The sequence below is a fragment of the Protopterus annectens genome, chromosome 7.part0 (assembly GCF_019279795.1).
Source record: "Protopterus annectens isolate FY-2018-M chromosome 7.part0, PAN1.0, whole genome shotgun sequence".
In the NCBI taxonomy this organism is placed as follows: domain Eukaryota; kingdom Metazoa; phylum Chordata; order Ceratodontiformes; family Protopteridae; genus Protopterus; species Protopterus annectens.
This window is the reverse complement of record NC_056739.1, coordinates 918186256-918207861: the sequence shown is the minus strand read 5'-3', so window position 1 is coordinate 918207861 and position 21606 is coordinate 918186256. Positions and strand designations below refer to the sequence as shown.

The following is a 21606-nucleotide window of genomic DNA, read 5'->3' as shown; positions in this document are numbered from 1 at the left end:
CCAAATGCTCCGAGTGTGGCCATAAGCTATCCCCTGCTGATGGCCACACTTGGTGCGTTCGATGCCTTGGGGTTGAACACCTCACTTCTGGATGTTCCATTTGTGCAGGGTTCAACCCCAGGGCATTGAAGGAGTGGAGGTCGAAGCTGGTCCTGGCGGGACTTCTGCCCCCGGACTCGGCTTTGGCTCCCGCTCCTGTGGTGGGAACCGTGGCTTCGGTTCCCACCTCTCCTGCTCTCCCTCCTCCACCTGGGACTCAACCTCCCGCTACTGGGTCGGAGGAGAGAGAGGCAAGAAAAAAGGACCGGAGGGAGAAGCACCACAAGCGGCGGGCCGAGACCTCCGTTTCGGCCCCGCCAGCTAAGCGGGCTTCTCCTCCGGCCTCCTTGGCTACTGGCTCTCCCCTCCCTCAGCTCCGGTCACCGGTCTGCTTTTCACCAGGGCCTGAGGAGGAGGAGACCCGATCTCCGTCGAGGCTATCGAGGAGGCACTCAAGGCCTACCTCGGTAGCCTCTTTGAGATCCACTTATTCTCTTTCTGACGCCGATCTGGACCAGATGATGAGAAGGTTCATCCAGGCCCAGATGCAGATGGGAGTGCTCCTGCCTCTCTCCCCCCTCTGGGGGGGAGCTCGACCCCATTTTTCAAGCCTATAGCTCCTTCTCCGACCCGCTACCCGGGTTCGGAGCCGGGCAGCTTCGGAGCCGGTGGTGGGTCGGCACTGATAGTACTAGGTACTTCGGATCCAACCTTGCCCTCGAGTGTTTCGGATCCGACCTCTCGGAGCCTGGCTCCGAGCTTCGGATCCGGGGGACTCAGTGTGCCTTCGGCGCCGTCTATGTCGGAGCGCACTGGCCCCTCGGATCCGAGTGTCTCGGGGCCGGCTCCGATCCACTCTTCGGATCCGAGGGGGAGCCGACTTTCGGTTCCTTTGGTCGAGGTTGGCTCCCGCTCGGCTTTTGATGTAGTGGAGAGGGCTCTGTTGAGGGCTTCCGGGCCCCCGGCACTTGCTTCGGCTCCATCCCGCGCTCCATCTGCACTGGGTCAGGCTTCCACCATCCGGCCACTGGGACAGCCTGCTTCAGTGCCCCAAGCTGTTCCTTTGGAACAAGACACTGCTTGCGTGAGGGCTCCTCGGACAGCCCCCCCGAGGAAGCCCCTCGCAAGCATACGTGTAAAAGGAGGCACATAGACTCCCCCGAGTCTTTAACTGAAGACACGGATTTGGAGGAAGGGGAAGGCTCCCCAAGATCACCCCCCGAGGATGTCTCCTTTGGAGACATCATGGAAATGCTTCGCATAAGGGGGGGGGGTCTGCCCCAAAGTCTTCCTCGGACGAGTCCGTGTTCTTGGAGGCATTCGAAGCGGGCCCGTCCACCTCTTGGGTGTCCCCTCCTGCCGACCCCCTGGTGGACCTCAATACCACCAGGGCGTGGAAGGAACCGGACACCGTGGAGCCAACCCCTAAAGGCCAGACCGTATCCTTAGCCCCCCTGCAGACTGTGCCCACTGGAGTAAGGGGCCCCCTGTAGATGCCATTTTGACGGCAGCAGCCACCAAGAGGGAACTCGCTCAGGAGAGTCCCTCAGTCCACCCTCCGAGCAAGGAGTCTCAGATGATGGACCGCTTGGGGAAGCGAATGTTTAGTTCTGCGACTTTCTCAGTGAGGTCGCTCAGCTACTTGGCACATGTGATCAGGATGCAGCGCAATCTCATTAAAGAATACGCTGCATCCCCCCCTGAGTCCATGTCGGAAGAGGACAAACTCTTGCACTCTACCCGTATGGCCACTCTTCAATCCGTGACAAATACCTCTATGCGGTTGCTGTCCCATGCTACTGAGGGAGCCGCTAGAGCTGCAGGAGTAGGCCTAGTCACAAGATTCCAGGCCTGGCTCTGCCATTGCGATTTCACAAAGCCCTTCAAGACGTCCTTTGCAAACGCCCCCTTCGATGGTTCTGCACTTTTTGGCAAGACGGTTCGCGACACCTTGACCCAGAGCGAAAAGGACGGGAAGACGTTGTCTGCCATCGGAATCCGCTTCTCTGTGCCCCAGAGGCCCTACCCTAGGAACCAAAAGGGCCAGAAGAAGATGTGGTTCTGGGTGTCGCAGCAATCCCAACCCGCTCCAGACAACCAGTCCTTCCGTGGCAGAGGAGTACAGGGAGGACGCCGCCCCAGAGGCAGAGGGGCTCCCAGGAACTTCGGGTCCAGAGAACCCTTCTCTGAACGGCCCACGCAGCAGCCCTGAAGGGTTGCCTGACTGCTCCACTCTGGAGGCAGTCGGGGGACGTTTTTCGGAGCACCTAGCGGCATGGGAGTCCATAACATCAGACCGCTGGGTCCTCCGCATTATATTCAGAGGATACAAGATTCCTTTTCATCACCTTCCAAAATTAAAATCCCTCCCCGACGTTCCACCCGGTCAGCGGGAGGCCGCTTCGGCAGAAATTTGCCATCTGCTGGGGAAAAGAGCCATCCAGCCCGTCCTCCCAGACCAGATCGGATCAGGGTTCTACTCCAGGTTCTTTTTAGTGCCAAAGAAGACGGGGGACCTAAGACCAATTTTAGACCTGTCCCTGTTAAACCTGGCAGTGCCCAAAGAGAAGTTCCGGATGGTCACCCTACAATCTATCCTTCCCCTTCTGGGAAAGAACCACTGGATGTGCTCTATAGACCTCAAGGATGCGTACTACCATATACTAATGGACAGACGTTCCAGGAGGTTTCTTCGCTTCCGGCTGGGAGCCAGTCACTACCAGTTCAGGGTCCTTCCCTTTGGTCTCACCACAGCCCCCAGGGTGTTCACCAAAGTATTAGCAGTGGTTGTGGCCCACCTGAGGCTTCAGGGGGTGCAGGTCTTCCCATATCTGGATGACTGGCTCCTTACCGCCCAAACAAGGCATCTACTATCATTGGTGCGAGACTCCTTTCTTCATCTAGCACCCCGCTTGGGCATCACGATAAATGTAGCAAAATCCAACCTGGCCCCTACTCAGTTGATAGATTTTATAGGTGCCAGGTTAAACATGAGGGAGTTAAGAGCCTTCCTCACAACCGACAGAGTTCAAAGTTTGCGACTCCAGGTGCGGGCCATCCTACACTCCAGCTCTGTTCCGTCGGAATTGGTCCTGAGGGCTCTAGGGTCCATGGCGGCAGCAATATCTCTTCTTCCTCTTGCCAGATTCAACATGTGGGTCCTTCAGTGGACACTTCAGTTTCAGTGGTCTTACCTTGCTCTACCTATGCATCATCCCATTGCGATCAGCAAGGCTTGCAGGCGGTCCCTCTTGTGGTGGCTCCACTCACAGGATCTCCACGGAGGCCGCCCTTTTTGTGCTTCTCCCCCTCTCGCCACGGTGACCACGGACACCTCCCGCCTCGGGTGGGGGGGGCATATTGCAGGCAGGACAGTCCAAGGCACGTGGAACGACTCAGAGACCTCCCTGCATATCAATGTTCTAGAGATGAGAGCAGTGCTCTTGGCGTTGCGAGCACTTCAGGCCTTTCTTCCCTTGTGAACAATTGCGATTCAGTCAGACAACATGTCGGTGGTCTGGTACATCAACAAACAGGGGGGAACCAGGTCTTATCCCTTATGTCGAGAAGCCATGAGAGTGTGGGAGTGGGCGATCTCCACCAACCGCTTTCTCATCGCAACGCATATTCCGGGTCGGTCCAACATCCTGGCGGACAAACTCAGTCGCACCATTCTCTCCCCGTACGAGTGGTCTCTCAATGCTCAAGTAGCGAAACGTATCTTCGCACGGTGGGGAACTCCTTGTTGCGATCTTTTTGCATCTCCCTTAAACACCAAGTGCGACAGTTTTTTCGCTCTAATCCCTCCTCCAGGGGATTCCCCGAGAGACGCTCTGGTGCATGCTTGGCCTCCCGGTCTTCTTTATGCTTACCCCCCCTTTGCCCCTGATGCTCCAAGTTCTTCAGAAAGCCTCTCAGTTGGGGTGCAGAATGATCCTCATTGCCCCATTCTGGCCTCGACAGATCTGGTTCCCTTTCCTAAGGTCTCACTCGGTGAATCCACCTTGGATTCTAGATCCCATTCCGAATCTGATGTCGCATCCATTGAACCTACCAACTCCGAATCTGGGCAACCTGAAGCTAATGGCTTGGCTGCTCCAGTTCCACTCCTAATTAGGACTCCCGGTATCTCGTGTCCCGTTAAGGCCATCTTGGTAGCGGCTCATAAGCCATCTACCAGGAAAGTTTACCGCAGTAAATGGAAATGGTTTTCCATTTGGGCAGAGCGGCAGGGTCTAGATCCCTTCACGGTTCCCCTTCCTCTGGTGCTAAACTTCCTCACCACTCTTTTTAATGACGGTGCCAGTAGTTCCACGGTCAAAGTGCAGCTCAGGGCCATTTCTCACTATCATGTTGGTCATGACTCTGGACCACTTATGTCTGCCAAATTGTGTAAAGTCTTCCTTAAAGGCACTTTTCTCCTTAGGCCCCCTGTTAAGCAAGTGGTTCCTCCTTGGGATCTGTCCTTGGTTCTTCAGGCCTTGACCGCTCCCCCATTCGAACCTGCGGCCACAGTAGATCTTAAATTTTTATCCCTTAAGACTGCTTTCTTAGTGGCCATTACTTCGGCCAAAAGAGTTTCGGAACTTCAAGCCTTATCTTCAAAGCCTCCTTACTTGATTTTCCATCCGGACCGCGTATACCTCAGGACCAATCCCTCCTTTCTTCCTAACGTGGCCTCAGAAACAAATATTAATCAGTCCATTAACCTCCCTGTTTTCTTCCCTAAATATCAAAACAAGGGTGAATACAAGCTGCATTCCTTGGATGTTCACAGGCAGCTTCGTTTTTATCTTAACAGGACAGATGGTCATAGGCAATCCGACCAGTTATTCATTTCCTTTGCCAAATTCAATCTGGGTAAGCCAATTTCCAAAGTATCATTGTCTCGCTGGATTTCACAGTGTATTCTTCTAGCTTATCAAGCCTCTGGGAAGCCCGCACCGGAGGGAGTCCGTGCCCATTCAACTCGGTCAGTTTCTACCTCAACGGCCTTTAAGGCTAGGATTCCTCTGGATGACATTTGTTCAGCAGCCACTTGGGCTTCATCCCATACCTTTATTTCTCATTACAAGCTGGATATCACATCTAGAGGTAGAGCATCCTTTGGCTCAGGTGCTCGGAATATCCTTCCATGACCGCCCAAGATTCAGGTAGCTGGGGACTCTGTCCCACAGGTTGCAGACAAATGAATCTCCTACTTCAGATTTAGAAGTTATGTACTCACCATAACGTTCAATCTGAGTAGGTGGATTCATTTGTCTGCAACCATCCCGCCCTCCTATCCCCCTGGCCTTGTCAGTTTCCTGCATATTATATGTTACCCCTTCAGGGTATTTTGATTCAGGGCAAACTTGATCTGAGGTCATGTAGGGAGAGCAGGGCATTATGGGTGAGGGGAGGAGCTAGGAGCTCGGATCCTTAGCTGGTAAAACAATGCCGGTTCGGATCCGATATCGGATCCATAACCCACAGGTTGCAGACAAATGAATCCACCTACTCAGATGGAACGTTATGGTGAGTACATAACTTCTAATTTTATGTTTGGGTTTAGCTCTTCTTGGAGTTCATGTAGGACGCAGCCCGGGACACTGTCTGGTCCCATTGATGCTGTGTTTTTTGCTTTGGAGAGGGCAGCTCTTACCTGAGCATCTGAGATGTCAGGGGGGCAGCACTCTGCTGGAATAGATATTTGCCCTTTTGGTGGGGAGGGGGGGGAGAAGTTTGTGCTGAACCTGTCAGCTAGGATGTTGGCAATGTCTGTGGGTTCGGTGTATTTTTTGTCATTTTGGACTAATTCTGAGCATATCTGGGAATTCCCACCCAGGTTCCTAACATAACTAAAGAAAGTCTTGTGATTATCCTTAGTGTCCTGTGCAATTTTTCTCTCGAAGCTGGCCTTAGACGATTTTATGAGTGCCCGTAGTTTTTTGCTAATACTGATCAGAGATGCCTTTCCTTTTTGGGATTTTGCTCTATCATGTAGTAGCTTCCTCCTTCTATTGTATAGTTTGTTTATGGCTGGGGTCCACCAGACAGGACGTCTGCCTTTGGAGGATTGGGTCTTGGTTTTATTTGGGATTGCATGATCCATGCATTCCTGAAGGTGTTCATAGAATGCGTTTATAAAGGATTCTGCGGTCTGGGCCGTACTTTCCACAGGCCCGGGGGCTTTGAAGGATTCCACCTCAGTTTTGAGGAGTGTGAAATTTGCTTTAGAGAAGATGTTCTTCATTCCACATTGCTGCAGTCCTTACTATTGGGGTAGTCCGCTGTCCAGTCGGCCCGAATACCAAAGTATATGGCTGACGTCGGTCAGGGCGCATTAGACTGACGTCAGTACGTCAGGGTACTAATGCGCATGACCGACGTCATATCCTCAGTCTTTTTTGCTGCATGGTCCGATGCAGAAGCAATTTTATAGTGCAGGTTGGCGTTCTGAAAGTTTCTGAAGTCAGAGTTTCAGACCGAAGCAAAGTTGGCTAAGTACGCCGTTGGGGAATATTTTGGTTTTTCTTGCCTCAGTATTTAACCGGATGTCAGAAAAAGTGAATAACTGTATTTCTTGTGGGAAACAGATACCTCATAGGGATTACCATACTTTGTGTATACCTTGTTTAGGGCCTGAGCACGACGTTGTTGGATGCCGCTCTTGTGCTAGATTTAACAAACGCACTATTAAGAGAAGGTTAGACTGTGCCAGGTTAGTGTTTGGGAAGCGTTGTAATTATAAAATGCCGCCGGATGCTCCGACGCGGGCTTCGGCTAAAAAACGCAAAGATAAAGCAGCAAAGCCCAGGGTGGAGGAACCGACAGTCCCAGACGTCGGTTCTTTGGAAGGCTCAGTGGAGCCGGAGGTTTTGCCAGGTGTCTCTTTGGAGTCTCAGGGAGAGACTTTACTGTTACAGGATGTATCCTCTCAGGAAGTAGGCCAGGATGAGGGGGCTTCTCAGGTGGCTGTTCTTCCCTCTCTTCCTAAGGTGGTTAGAGCCTCCCCTTCAGTTTCCAAGGCTTCTTTGAGGGGCAGGCCAAGTTTAGCTTCTGTAGGGGTTTCTCCTAGTACTTCAGGATCTTTGCCTAAGAAGCATATGCTTAAAATGGCAGAGGATTTGATTACTATGATTAGGGTTCTATGCCCCTCCTGATAAGAGGCCTAGAGTGGAACCTGAGTTTGAGAGTTTTGAGCAATGCTCGAGGCTTGAGTCTTGACTGAAGACTTGCAGGAGTACCCTCCTTATTCTGATTCTGATGTGGATGATTCTACTCCTTCTGCTTCTCCTCCTGAGGATTTTTCATTTTCAGAGACTCTGCATTCCATGAGGGAGCATTTTAAATGGGAAGGTCAAGATTTCTCTGATTCCAGGAAAAGGCTTAGGGAATTCTTGTTTTACCCCAGCATAGGCCTTTAGCTATACCTCCTGTTTTGAATGTGGTGGAAGATGTGTTTGCAGAGGCTTCCTGAATCCTGATTCTTTGCCTCCTGCCCCAGTTAAACCGGATAGGTATTATAGGGTGCCTGAAGCTCATAAGTATCTTTTTAAGAGTCCTAGGGCAGACCCAGAAACTGTCTCTCAGGGGCCTAAAGGTGTGAAGGCCTCAGTTGTTAAAAATCCTGTCCCTCCTGATAAAGAGGCAAGGGCTTTGGATAGATGGGGAAAGAAAGTGTATACTTCTTCCACTTTAGCCATGAGGGCGTTGAATTGTCAGTTTCACATGTTAAAATATCAGAATTATCTTCTTTCACAGTTGAGATCTAAGGTGGATGCTCTGGCTGAAGGTATTGAGTGTAAAGAGTTGCAGGATTTAGTTCATGTGTCTGAACAGGTGGGTAAACATTCCTTGCAGTGTGGTTTTGATGCTGTGCAGGCCTTCTCCAGGGTGGCTGCCACTGGTTCTGTTCTTCGTAGGCACGCCTGGCTGAGAGATCAGAATTTAGCTGAGCATGTTAAGACAAGGATTTTGGATGCTCCTTTACAGTCTGATGTGTTGTTTGGTTCGCCTGTGGAAGCAGTTTTGAAGAAAATGGAGGACAAGGCTAAGTCTATGCAAACTGTTAAAGATTTTTTGCAGGTGCAGCCTCCGAAGTTTAGTAGAAATTGGCCTACTAAGGGATGGACTTATCCTGCTTATGATTCCCAGTCTAGGGGTAGGTCTAGACGTGGTAGGGGCAGAGCTCAGGGTTCTTTTAGGCCTAGGACAGGGAGTTCCCCTGCTCAGACTTCTGGTGAGGGCAGGGGTCAGTCCTTTCATAAGCAGACCCAATGACCTACCTTTTCAGCTGCCAGTACATTCTCGCCTGGCAGCACCTTTGGGAGGAAGGCTGTCTCTTTTCAAAGAAAATTGGGATTTAATTACCCAAGACAGATGGGTTCTGGATATTATTCACCACGGTTACAGGTTTTATTTCCATACCTTGCCTCCTTTCAAAGGCATGCCAGATATTCCTCCTCTTCAAAGGACAGAGGCTCACAAGCAAATTTCTCTGTTGCTCCAAATAGGGGCCATTCAGTCAGTTCCTGTGCCGGAAAGGGGCCTAGGATTTTATTCTCGCCTGTTCCTGGTACCAAAGAAGGGGAACACGTGGAGACCAATTCTGGATTTATCTATCCTCAACACTTATCTGGACATTCCCAAGTTCAAAATGTTGACGTTACAACAGCTTTTACCTCTGCTGGGCAAAGATCACTGGATGGTAACTTTAGATCTCAAGGAAGCTTACCTTCATGTGCCAATCAGACTAAGTTGCAGGAAGTATCTGCGTTTCGAGCTGGAAATTCTCATTATCAGTTCTCTGCATTGCCCTTTGGCTTATCTACTGCGCCCAGAGTATTCACAAAGGTTCTGGCTCCAGTGATAGCTTACTTCAGGCTAAAAGGAATCCAAATCTATCCTTACTTGGACGACTGCCTGATTCTGGCTCAAGAAAAAGAAGATCTTCTACAGCATCTGGAATATGTCATAGCAGTGCTAAGATGCCTAGGGTATTCTGTGAACGAAATAAAGTCCAGTCTAGTACCCTCTCAAGACATGTGCTTTCTGGGTGTGAGACTGAATACAGCAGCCCAGATGGCCTTTTTAACCCGGACAAACAAAAGAATCTTTCCAGTTACTTCCATCATCTATCTCTTCAGTCCGGGCTGACTGCAAGGACAGTCCTTCAAGCCTTAGGGTTCATGGCATCTTGTATTCTGGTGCTTCCCAATGCCAAACTGCATATGAGGAAGCTACAATGGTATCTCAAAAATCTGTGGACACAGCACTGCCAGGATTTGGACACTGTCATTCAAATAATACCTTGCATTCAAAAGGAATTTTTGTGGTGGGCTCAGGAATGTCACCTAAACAAGGGACTCTCTGTGACCCGGCCAGAGGCAAGTCAGATTCTAACGACAGATGCCTCAGATATTGCTTGGGGAGCTCATCTAAATGGAAAGTGGATACAAGACAAGTGGCCTGCCAGACTACAGCATCTACATATCAACATGAAAGAGATGTTAGCAGTTCAGTTTGCATTAATTGCTTTCAAGGAGTTACTTCTTCCAGGGCAGGTGTTGATTCTAACAGACAACACAACTGTCATGTGGTACATCAACAAACAAGGAGGAACACATTCGTACCCATTGTGCAGACAAGCAATGATTTTATGGGAGACTGCGCTCAGTCTGCAACTAACTCTTCAGGCAAGGTTTCTGCCGGGAGCACAGAACTCCTTAGCAGATGTATTAAGCAGACAAATCATGGATCCCCACGAGTGGAAACTGGATCTTCATGTATTTCAAAAATTGACAGTGTCATGGGGAACTCCAGACATAGATCTGTTCGCTTCTCCACTAAACCACCAGCTGCCAAAGTTTTGCACAAAGGGATTTCATCACACAGCTTGGAAAGTGGATGCTCTTTCTTTCAGTTGGAAAAATCTTCATGTGTATGCCTTTCCACCTCTGCCTCTTCTTCCAAAGGTGCTTCTAAAGGTCAGACACGACAAGCCAAGGATGATTTTAATAGCTCCAGATTGGCCTCGGCAGCACTGGTACCCATTACTGAGGAGTCTGGTAAGGAAGCCTCCATGGCCTTTACCCTTGATTCCACACCTGTTGTCTCAGAGGGACGGTCATCTGCTCAATGTCAAGCTTCACTCTCTACATCTAACAGCCTGGCATATTCTGTTTTGAAAGACAGCAGGTCTCAGCTTCCTCAACAAGTTTTAAATGTGATTATGGAAGCCAGAAGACCTAGTACAAGGAAAGTGTACGCAGAAAAATGGAAGAGATTTTTGTTTTGGAGTGCAGCAAACAATTTGGAGATTACTGAGCCAAATTTGAGTGTGGCTCTTCAATATCTTACTGAGTTACTGGACAAAGGTTTGTCTTTTTCTTCCATTAAGATTCATGCTGCAGCAATTTCAGCTCACTATGATTGTGACCCACCATTGTTTTCGCATCCTTTGTTCAAGCAATTTCTTAGAGGGCAAAGAATATAAGACCCCCACGTAGAGCTCCTACTCCTGCTTGGGATCTCAATTTTGTGTTGGAGAAACTTACTCTACAACCTTTTGAGCCTGCGGCTACTGCTGACTTGAAATACTTGTCATGGAAGACTGCTTTTTTGTTGGCCATTACTTCTGCAAGAAGGGTTTCTGAGTTGCAGGCCCTTATGGCAGTGGAGCCTTTTTGATTTTTCATAAGGATAGGGTATCTTTACGTACTAATCCTTCCTTTATGCCTAAGGTGGTTTCTAGTGTGGCTTTAAACCAAACTATTCATTTGCCTACCTTTTATGCAGATCCCCAAAATAAAGGGGAAAAGATTTTGCACACTTTAGATGTACACAGGCTATTGCGTTAGTATTTGAGCAGGACTAAGGATTTTAGGCAGTCTCAGCAGTTGTTTGTTTCTTTTGCTTTGAGTTCTAAGGGCAAGCCTGTGTCAAAACAAACTATTTCTAGGTGGATTGGGTGTTGCATTGCATTTTGTTATTCCCATCATGGCAAGGAGATTCCAGCTGGGATTAGGCCTCATTCCACTAGGGCTACTGCCACTTCCACAGCATTTCTAAGGGGGGTGGCAACTAAGGATATTTTGGAGGCAGCTACTTGGAGTTCAGTGCATACTTTCTCTAAGCATTATCACCTTCCTCTCTACTCTAAGTCTAGGGCTGGTTTTGCCACAGCTATTTTGCAAGGCATGTTGTCAGTTCCTGCTTCCTTATGATTTGCCAGCCTCCCTTACCTCTGCTTTGGGATTCTACCCAATAGTAAGGACTGCAGCAATGTGGAATGAAGAACATAGTACAGTTTTGTACCTACCATAAATGTAGATGTTCGAGGATCCACATTGCTGCAGTCCAATTTACCCTCCCTCCTTCCCCTCTGTGTTTAGGGGTGGTTGTGTAGGTGAGGTTATATTCTGCTAATTGTGTATATATTGTATATATATTTTTGGTGCAGGTATTTTGGGAGTTTTTGGTTTTTGGCCTTATCTTTTCAGGGTCTTCTGACATCTGGGGCAAGAAAAGACTGAGGGTATGACGTTGGTCATGCGCATTAGTACCCTGACGTACTGACGTCAGTCTAATGCGCCCTGACCGACGTCAGCCATATACTTTGGTATTCGGGCCGACTGGACAGCGGACTACCCCAATAGTAAGGACTGCAGCAATGTGGATCCTCGAACATCTACATTTATGGTAGGTACAAAACTGTACTTTTTTCACTGTGGTTTTCAGGGTAGGGGGTGGAGTCGGGATGTGAATATCCAGTGAGATTAGTTTATGGTCTGATCTTACCAGTGAGGGATACACTTCTGGTCTGGAGCATAGAGTCCCCATGTTGGCGATGATCAGGTCCAGTATATTTTCCCCTCTTGTGGGAGTGGTAACAAGTTGTTCCATAGCATTTGAGTTTATAAATTCTAGGAACCTTTGGGCTAGGGTGTTGGAGCTAGAGTAATGCTCCCAGTCTATGTTTGGGTAGTTGAAGTCGCCCAATATAATGGTGTTTGGAGAGACCTTCATATTTTCCATTGTTCTCAGGAAGGCCGAGTGGGGTTCCTGGGTTTGGGAGGGTGGTCTGTAGCAGGCTATAAACTGGAAGGCAGCTTTACCCACTGTTAGTTGCACGTGGATAGTCTCTGATGCTTTGTGCTGTGCCGCCAACCTGGAGGTGTGGGTATCTTTGACGAATATTGATACTCCCCCTCCTTTTGTGGTTCGGTCCAAATTTTGGGGCCAAAAAGCATGGTATGAGGTATAACCTGGTAGTGCTGGGGTGCTCTCTGGAGCCTTGAACCAGGGTTCTGTTACTGCACAGATATCGATGTTCTCCATGCTAAGGAGAGTTTCGAGTGCGTGCATCTTGAGGTTTAGACTTCTGGCGTTGAGTAGCATTACTCTTAGTTTCTTATCCCTTGTGATACCTATGGAGGTGGGTTTGTCTTTTGAGCCTTGCCTAAAAAATGCACTATGGGGGTAGCAAGAGCCTTTGCCAATATCCGAAAGCCCAGGGGTGACAGGTGCAAGCCATCCCTAGCGAAGCATTGTGGCTTGTCGAGCATGTCATCCCAGGCTGACAGGCATTGGATCCCCTTTGAATGACACCAATACTTAAGCCAATTGTTGAAATTGATCATCTTGTCTTCATATTGTGGCATCATTCTTGGTGAGGGTAAGATGCTACTCAAGGTCAGGGTCATACCGGCCTGGGCTACATGCTCAGAGAGCTCCTCTATGTCTCTTTTCATGTAGTCCAGGGAGGTACGTCTCAAGTCATTCACTCCAGCATGGACAATGACTGAGTCATATTTGTACTTGCCTTGGAGTGACCTGAGTGCATGTGTTATGTGGCGGATCCTAGCGCCCGACAGGCAGCTCATCGTGACCTTCTTGTTCAGCTTGGTGTGCAGGACGTCAGTGTGCCTGACGATAGGGTCACCTATTACAAGTGTATCAGGTGTGTTGTTTAGCCTTAAGGGCTGTGACTGTTTGGCACACTGGCTTTGTGAGCTATGTGTTGCACGGGTTTTGTTTTGGGGTAGCGGTTTCTTGGGCGTCTGCTTTGGAGGTCTCTGCTGCTTAGGCAGATTTTTATTTAGAGCCTCTGAGTATGTTTTTGTGTGTTTATGTGTTTGGTTTGCTGTCGTGGTAGGTCTATGTGAGACTGGAATTGTAGTGAGTGTGGTTTCCTTCTCCTCCTGACTGGTTACGCCAGTACTGAGTTGAGAGAGCTTAGCCTCCAGTTTGGCTATATGGTTGCATCTCTCACATGTGTTGGAATTTGTTGGGAGGGCAGGAGGAGAGGGTTGTCTATGTACATGAGGCAGTTGTAACATTGCCTCAAGATTCCCAGATTCACCAGCTGGACCGGAGAGGAGATTGACAACTGACCTTTGGACATGCTAGAATAGTATTGGGAATTCCTTTATAATTGAAAAAAAGGGCCAATGGGGAACAAGGTACTCAAGGGGAGTTTGTGAGGGTGTAGTGCTTTTAATTTTTTAGTGCTGACTTAGTGAGCAAGTGCCAGGTAACTTAAATGCAATGTGTTACAGGTAACTTAAATGCAAAAACGACAAACAGTAACTTTCTTTCAAGTGAAACAAGGAAATAAGTACAGTAAGCAATGCATATATCACTAGGGATCCACAGAAGAGCTGAAAAGCCGCGTTTTAGGTGAAATTAGCATTTCAGGGAAATAAGCAAACAAATAACAAGCATACAAACAAAGCTAGATTCAGCAGGCCTAGATCTAGTCTATGCTACAGCAAACAAGGTGTACCAATTTCAGTAAGAAACAGTTCAAATATGCAGGCACTATAAGCCTTTAACCAGAAATTCCCAGCTCAGAAGGGCAGAGTCCAGCCTCTCCGACCACAAGAGTGCAGACCACGAACCTTCTTAATGTAAAATAACTGGCCTGAAGCCCAAGTGCTTAATCCAGTACTAATACACTTTTAGAATAACAGACACTGAGCCCTCAATCAGCAGTTCCCAACTTAGATGAATGTAAGCTACCTGTCCTGCCACCACAGTGCAGGCCACAAACCTTCTTAATGTAAAACAACTGGTCTGAAGCCCAAGTGCTTAAACTAAAAGGCTTAGAATGAGTTACACCAAGCAGTAATAAATACAATTGAGTACTTTTAAGACGACGCAATAGCAAAATAAAGTAGGAAGAAACACAAATACAGTAAAAGCAGATAAAAAAAAAAAAAAAAATTAAGTGGAAAGAGAGAAAGGAGTAGCAGAAACTAAGCTGAATGGCCTTCTCAAATGTTCTCCACAACTGCAAAGCCACCAGCTATAAAAACACTATACCAACAGGGAGGGAGGGTGGGAAACAAACTGCAGAAATGTTTCTCACACCTGAAAAGCAGCAGTGAGCCACGAAAGCTAAACAGTGAAATTCATTACAGCAAAGCATGTAATTTTTCCCAGGGTTAGGAATCACTGGTGCTCTAGCACTCTGGAAGTCATACCAGACTAAATCAAACCCACCCAAGTTGGGGGCTTTGGCCCACATACCCCCCGCCACACACACCCTATCTATACCAACTACAAGATCGTACTATGGTGGGGAAAAGGGCAAAGTTGTGGTAATGGCCCAGTGGTTCCTAATCATGGGAATAATTCCATGCTTCACTGTAATGAATTTCTCTGTTTAGCCTTCGATGAATGGGTATTCGACAAATACTTCGATGAACTCGTATAGACCCTTTCGGCCATTTCATTCCTCACTGGTATTCCTGCTAGTTACATTTGCTGATAAAAATAGATTTTATAGTGTGTTTAGTATTCTTTTTAGTCACTACTGGAAAAATTGTGTCTTAACCCAGTTAAATGAGTGAGGAGTTAGGGCAGCTGATTCCACAGTGTCAGTACAGATTGCTGCTGTATGTAAGCAGCCAGTGGTGAGTTAGAATTGCACATATGAGCTTGCCAGATTGTGGCAGCTGCACCTCAGTGATGTGCTGATGCCAGCACCTGCTACTCCACTAAATGTTAATGTAGGCCAGCTAATCCTGTTCGATGTGTAAGGTGCTGTTGCACTTAACCAGAAGGTTTTGTCGCATTCACTGGAGAAATTAGAGTATTAGGTACAGCACGGGAAGTTCCAGTATGTAACGCATTCTGATTATTGCAATAATTCATTGTTGTTCATGTAATGGTCTGCTGGGGTGGGTACATATTTAGTGCTGTCCTGCTGTGGAAAGGATTCTGATAAAGACTTGTGAGTTGCTAGGACCAGGGGTAGAGAGTAGAATGAGTACTAGATCAGCAGGACATGGTAAAAGGTACACATCCCGTGGCCCAGCATGGAATTTTACAGGTTATAACTTGTAAATTAAATAATGAAACACCAAACAAGACATGTAAAGAGATGAATGGAACCAGCCTCTTTAAAAATGAAAACTTCAACTTTACCAGTAGTATAGGTATTAAAATGTATTAACAAAGAAGTTATTCATTTGTTAACAGTGATGTTTTGCAAATGTTACCCCAACAGGAATAACTATGATGTCAGCTGGAATGGTAGGACATCACTACGACAGAGCCGCCTTTCAACGAACAACTCCATCCTCGATGACGATGGTATATTCATTAACACATCCAGCAGCAAACTGTTGGAGCGGGCACATGGCATACTGATGTAAGTGACTGTAATGTTTCCAGTGAATGCTTTTTCATTTGTAATAAACTGCTTCTGCTGCACACCTTTTATGTGTTTCTTTTTAGTAGTTTATTTAATGCCAGCTTCAATTAATTCATTCCAGTGCTGTGTACTGTCAAAGTTCACCATTAATACAGTACTGTGTTCATCTTCTAAAGAAGCATCACTTTGAGTAACAGGAAGTAGCATTTACTTCATCTTTTAATTGTCTACTAGTGTTCTGTGATAAGGAAGAACAGCAGAGATTCTTTAAAGGCAAAATTTCAAACTGTCTTTATTCTTTGGATCGTTCTCTGTAAGAGCACAAGGTTGCCTAATAATGGAATTGTTCCTTAAAAAAAAAAATGTGACAGTTAAACTGTAGATTTCAGACTGTTGACCTGGTTTGTTTTTCTTTAGTGTTTGATTTGTTTGGCTTCTACTCTCGTACATTGAAGAGGCTGCATTTTTCTTTCACTTCCTTACCCATATTGCTCTTTATCACCCATCCAAACTGCAGAGTGCACTGTATTTCTTTATGTGGTACCAGGTGTTATGTGCAGAAACATAGAATTTGACAACAGATTGCAGAATTTTCCCCAGAAAATGTACTCTGCCTGTTAACCTGTCTTTTCATAAGCTGTTACCTAATAGCTTATGAGTTTTTGCTTCTCTCCAGTGTTGCCTTAAGCTTACCTGATGTTATGTTTTGAATGTAATAACTGCACAGAAAATATGATCTGGATGGTTGCCAGTTTCTTTCTCAAAAAAGGAAAAAAAATGAAATCTTTATTTGCTTTATTTTGAGCTATTTCAAATCCTAAGACAATCTTTTGTGCTTACAAATCTTTCTTTCTGAAAAGTAATGCTTTTTTAAATCATTCACTTTTATTGACATCTTAAAATAAAGAAAGAGTAAATGACATGCATATGTATACCAACCATACAAAAAAAAGGAAAAGAGAGGGAAACTGAACAGTGTTACCCCTAATGACTGCTGCACTGCCTTCTTAATACACTTATTTAATCACCACAGGTATATAGGTGTGTATTAGGCTAATGGCCCTGGAGCCTTTACAAACCTAGCCCATAGGATTACCCTGGCATCGTGCCACCCAACCTTAGTTCCCAGTGCCTCTGTTGAGTTGAGCCACTACAGTGGGTGAATTTTCTATTCCCCATCCACTCATCAAGGTTTCTCTTGAAGAGGGCCAGATAAGTGTTCTTTTTGACATGTATGGGAAGTCTGTTTGCTTATTTATTAAGTACTAAAAACTGTTTTCCTCTAGACAAGTGAGGAAAGTTGAGTGCTGTAGTAATTTGTAACTTATTTAGTGCTTACAATGAGTTCTGAACAAGTGCTGAGATCAAAGAAACAGATGAGTGCTAAATCTAAAAAGCTGGCTAGTTGCAAGGGAAATTTTGAAGAACAGACTTTATGGCGCCAGGAATAATTTAACCCTAGTTAAGTGTGTGTGTGGGGTGGGGGTGGGGGGGCTTAGGAGCTCACAAACAGTCCTGGACACAGCAAATCCGTATCTGACCTGCCACAGGAAAGGGGGGGGCAAGCTTAGAATTTTATTTTTCCCACTAAAGTGGAAATGGAGAAAGCTGGAACAAAAGTTGATTCTTAGTGGTTTGGCCTTCACAAATGTTCTCTATTAGATTGAGTGAACTAATGACACTAGACTGGGAGGAGTGTCACAGATCAAATATACAGTATGGGCGGGCAACTGCAAAGCCACCAAGTATAAGAACACACAACACTAGGGAAGGTGGGTGGGAAAAATTACAGTTCCTAGCTGTAGCCACTAAATGAAAGTTTTAAACAGATCAAGGAGCAGACTCGAGAATGCTTTTAACTGTAACAGACAAAAATGCACAGAAAAGCTCGGATAGAGCACTCACAAACAGAAAATACAACTCTCAGTATGAAAAAGCAGTTTACAGTTAAGTAATGTTAAAACAGTATAAAACAGTACATAAATGCAGTGAAACAATAAAAAAGCTTTTTAACAGTGCAAAAATATAGTAGATCAACTGTATAGCACAATTATAAGTGTTTCAGAAGTGCAGTTCAGTGAAATAAGTGTAAGTGGTTGGTAACGCTAGACTTAAAAGAGGCTTACCTGCATATCCCAATCAGGGAAACTTGCAGATGATAATGAAACCACCAATGCAAAAACAACCAGCCAGTGAATCCGCCAATAATTTATTTAAACTGATAGCTCAGCTCTAACGTCTCGGCTCACCACACAAGCCTGCAGAAGATACCTCCGCTTCAAAGCAGGCTACTTGCATTACCAATTCTCTGCACTGCCCTTTGGCTTATCTACTGCGCCCAGGGTCTTCACAAAGTGCCTGGCTCCAGTAATTGCATTTTGCAGGCAAAGAAATATTCAAATATATCCATACCTGGACGATTGTCTAATTCAGGCAGAAAACAAGGACACTCTTCTAAAACATCTGGCATTTGTAAAAAGGGTTCTAACTTGTCTAGGGTACACCATAAACGAAAAGAAGTCACAACTTGTACCCTCTCAAAAAATTACATTCCTGGGTGCAAGCTTGAATACAACTGCCCAGATGGCTTACCTTATGCCAGGAAAAGCAAATTCATTTGGTAACTTACTTCAAACAGGTGGCCACAAAAACCTTGCTATCTGCAAGACAAATTCTGCAAGCCTTGGGGTTCATGGCCTCCTGCATTCTTCTAATTCCATATGCAAGACTGCATATGAGGAAACTTCAGTGGTACTTAAAACGTTTATGGAGTCAACATTGTCACAGCCTGGAAACAATGATTCCTGTCATACCTTGCCTGCAACTAGAGTTCCTGTGGTGGGCAAAGGCCTGCCACCAAAATAAGGGACTGCCATTCTCTCCACCCCCTGCCACCCAAACCCTAACTATAGACGCATCAGACTATGCTTGGGGGGGCTCATCTGGCAGGGAAGTGCATTCAGGGCAAATGGAGCCCAAATCAAATGCACCTTGATATCAGTCAAAAAGAAATGCTTGCTGTACAGAATGCACTGACAGTCTTCTAGGACTACCTTCATCCAGGACAATTAATGATAAAGACAGACAACACAACAGTTATGTGGTACATAAACAAGCAGGGGGATGCACACTCCTACCCCCTTTGCAGACTAGCCATGGCATTGTGGAACACGGCCTTGACCTATCAAATACAGCTACAAGCTCAGTTCCTGCCAGGAAAGCTGAATACTCTGGCAGACGAACTAAGCAGAAATCTCATGGACCCACACGAATGGAAACTGGAACCATGGATTTTCAACATGCTGACATGCAAATGGGGGAGTCCAGACACAGATCTTTTTGCCTCAACCCAGAACTATCAGTTGGACAAATTCTGCACAAGAACTCATCACAAAAAAGCCTGGAAAGTGGATGCTGCATCATTCAGCTGGAAAAACCCATCAGTCTATGTTTTTCCCCCTCTGTTCTCCAAAGTTCTACTAAAAGTCAAACAGGACAAACCAAAAATTATTTTGATTGCTCCAGACTGGCCTTGCCAATGCTGGTACCCACTCCTGTGCAATGTGTCACACCTTCCACCGTGGCACCTGCCTTTGACACCTTACTTAGTTTCTCAGCAGAACAACCAAATTCTGCACACTCGGCTTCAAACTTTGAATCTTGTGGTTTGGTTAATCACCTATATTCACCTTTAGCATCCCTCAGCATACCTGTGATGGATGTCATTTTGGAGGCAAGAAGGCCTAGTACTAGAAAATCTTATGCTGACAAATGGATAAGATTCTGTGCCTGGAATCAATCACAAGGGATAAAGCACAGCAGTGCCCAATATTCCTCACATTTTACAGTAATTAACTGAGATGCTTCACAAGGGCCTGTCCTTTTCTTCCATAAAAATCCATGTCTCAGCCATTTCAGCTCATTACAACACAGAACCTCCCCTCTTCTCTCATCCTCTGCTACAGCCAAAAACTTAAGACCACCCAGGAGAGCTCCAACTCCTGCCTGGGACCTCAGTTTTGTATTGGAAAAACTTACTCTCCCTCCTTTCGAGCCAGCTGCTACTGCAGACTTAAATTTTCTCTCCTGGAAAACAGCTTTCCTTTTATCAGTCACTTCAGCTACAAGGATTTCCGAATTATAGGCTCTTATGGCAGTGGAGCCTTTCATTATTTTTCATGCGGACAGGGTGTCTCTCGGGACCAATCCATCCTTCATGCCTAAGGTGGTATCCAGTGTGGCTCTTAATCAGACCATTCATTTGCCAACTTTCTTTCCCAATCCACAGAACAAGGGGGAGCGGATTCTGCATTCATTGGATGTACACAGACAGCTTAGATTTTACTTAAACAGGACAAAATCTCTAAGAAAATCTGAACAACTACTGGTGGCATTTGCTGCAGGGGCAGAGGGAAAGGCTATTTCAAAGCAGACTATTTGCAAATGGATAAGCCTTTGTATTCGTTTCTGCTATATGCACCATGGTAAAACTGTCCCCAAGGGGATCAGATCTCATTCCACCAGGGCTGCATCTACTTCTACAGCCTTTCTCAGAGGTGTTCCTACCAGAAACATTCTAGAAGCTGCTACCTGGAGCTCAGTTCATACGTTCACCAAATATTATCATTTACCCTTCTTCCCTAATCCAGAGCTGGCTTTTTGCCACTGCAGTCCTGCAGGGCCTTATAGCTGGTCCTAATGCTGTATAAATCCATCCTCCCAACCATAGCTTTGGGAAGCTACCCAAATGTAATGACTGCAACAATGAAACATGAACAACATAGTAGAGTTGTGTACACTTACCATAAATGTATTCACTGTTGCAGTCCTTGTTACCCTCCCTCCAACCCCCTGTTTTTCTCTTACTATACCTCTACTTTCCTTTACTATGCTTAAAAGCCTTTTTCGCGTATTTGCTTTTGTTTGGAGGTATATATTTTTGTGTTTTTAAATTACTTAAATATTTGGCTCCCCTTTGGGGGCACCTGACATCTGGGGCAAGAAGAACTGATGTAATGGCGTTGGCTGCATGTTTTATACCCCTGATGACCTGACGTCATGGAAGAAGGGATAGCAACCAATGCAGGACCCAAGAAATTGTTAATCAGGCCAACTGAGGGCAACCTGCCAGCAGATTACCCAAATTGTAATGACTGCAACAGTGAATACACTCAAACATCTACATTTATGGTAAGTGTACACAACTGTACTTTCCCAGATCTCTTATAACACCTTCTGTGTTCACTGAACTACCATCAATGTGGTAATTCATGGGAACCGGTTTTTACCAAAGGGGATGATGACACATTTTTTTGGCAGTGAGCTTAAGGCCATGGTTCTGACACCTGTCGTTGGTCTCCGTGAGTCCTTTCTGTAGAATGTCAGCATCACTTGGGGAGTTAATAATAGCTCCCAACTTGCAATTGTCTGTGAACTTTGTCAGCCAGAGACCCTTTGTGTTGGCCTTGACTTCTAAAAAGTAGATACCAAACAGGAGAGGACCCAGGACTGAACCCTGTGGGACTTTACTCGTGACTGGTTGGCAGTCTGACTTGGAGTCCACTAACTTCACACTGTGGGTTCTATCTGTGAGTCACCCACCTAGTGATATAGGGGTTGATGCCTGGCTTAGTGAGGTTTTCTATGATTCCTGAATGGGGAATGGTATCAAATGCCTTGGCCAGATCAAGGTAGGCCGTATAAACAACCTTGCCTTCATCCACAGCTCTGGTGATAGACTCAAAGAAGTCGACCAAGTTGAGCAGGCATGATGGTACCCTTCACAAAACCAAACTGTGTGAGATCCAGAGTTTGGAGATTCCCTGTATCCTTGTTTATTAGGTCCATGATGATGCTTTCCATAGCTTTGCATATCAGACTCAGGCTAATGGGGCGATAGTTCCCAGGGTCTGTAGTTGCTC

At 46.3% G+C, this 21606-nt stretch overlaps 1 protein-coding gene across 4 annotated transcripts in view; it reads left to right on the top strand.

The window, feature by feature from the left end:
* MYO9A (myosin IXA) overlaps positions 1-21606 on the top strand; it is a 2281069-nt gene that overhangs the window by 1534387 nt on the left and 725076 nt on the right. For all 4 annotated transcript variants that reach the window (XM_044077496.1, XM_044077494.1, XM_044077495.1 and 1 more), the window contains exon 16: positions 15539-15682. In XM_044077496.1, coding sequence (XP_043933431.1) covers positions 15539-15682 — 144 coding nt within the window. The remainder of the gene's footprint in view (positions 1-15538; positions 15683-21606) is intronic.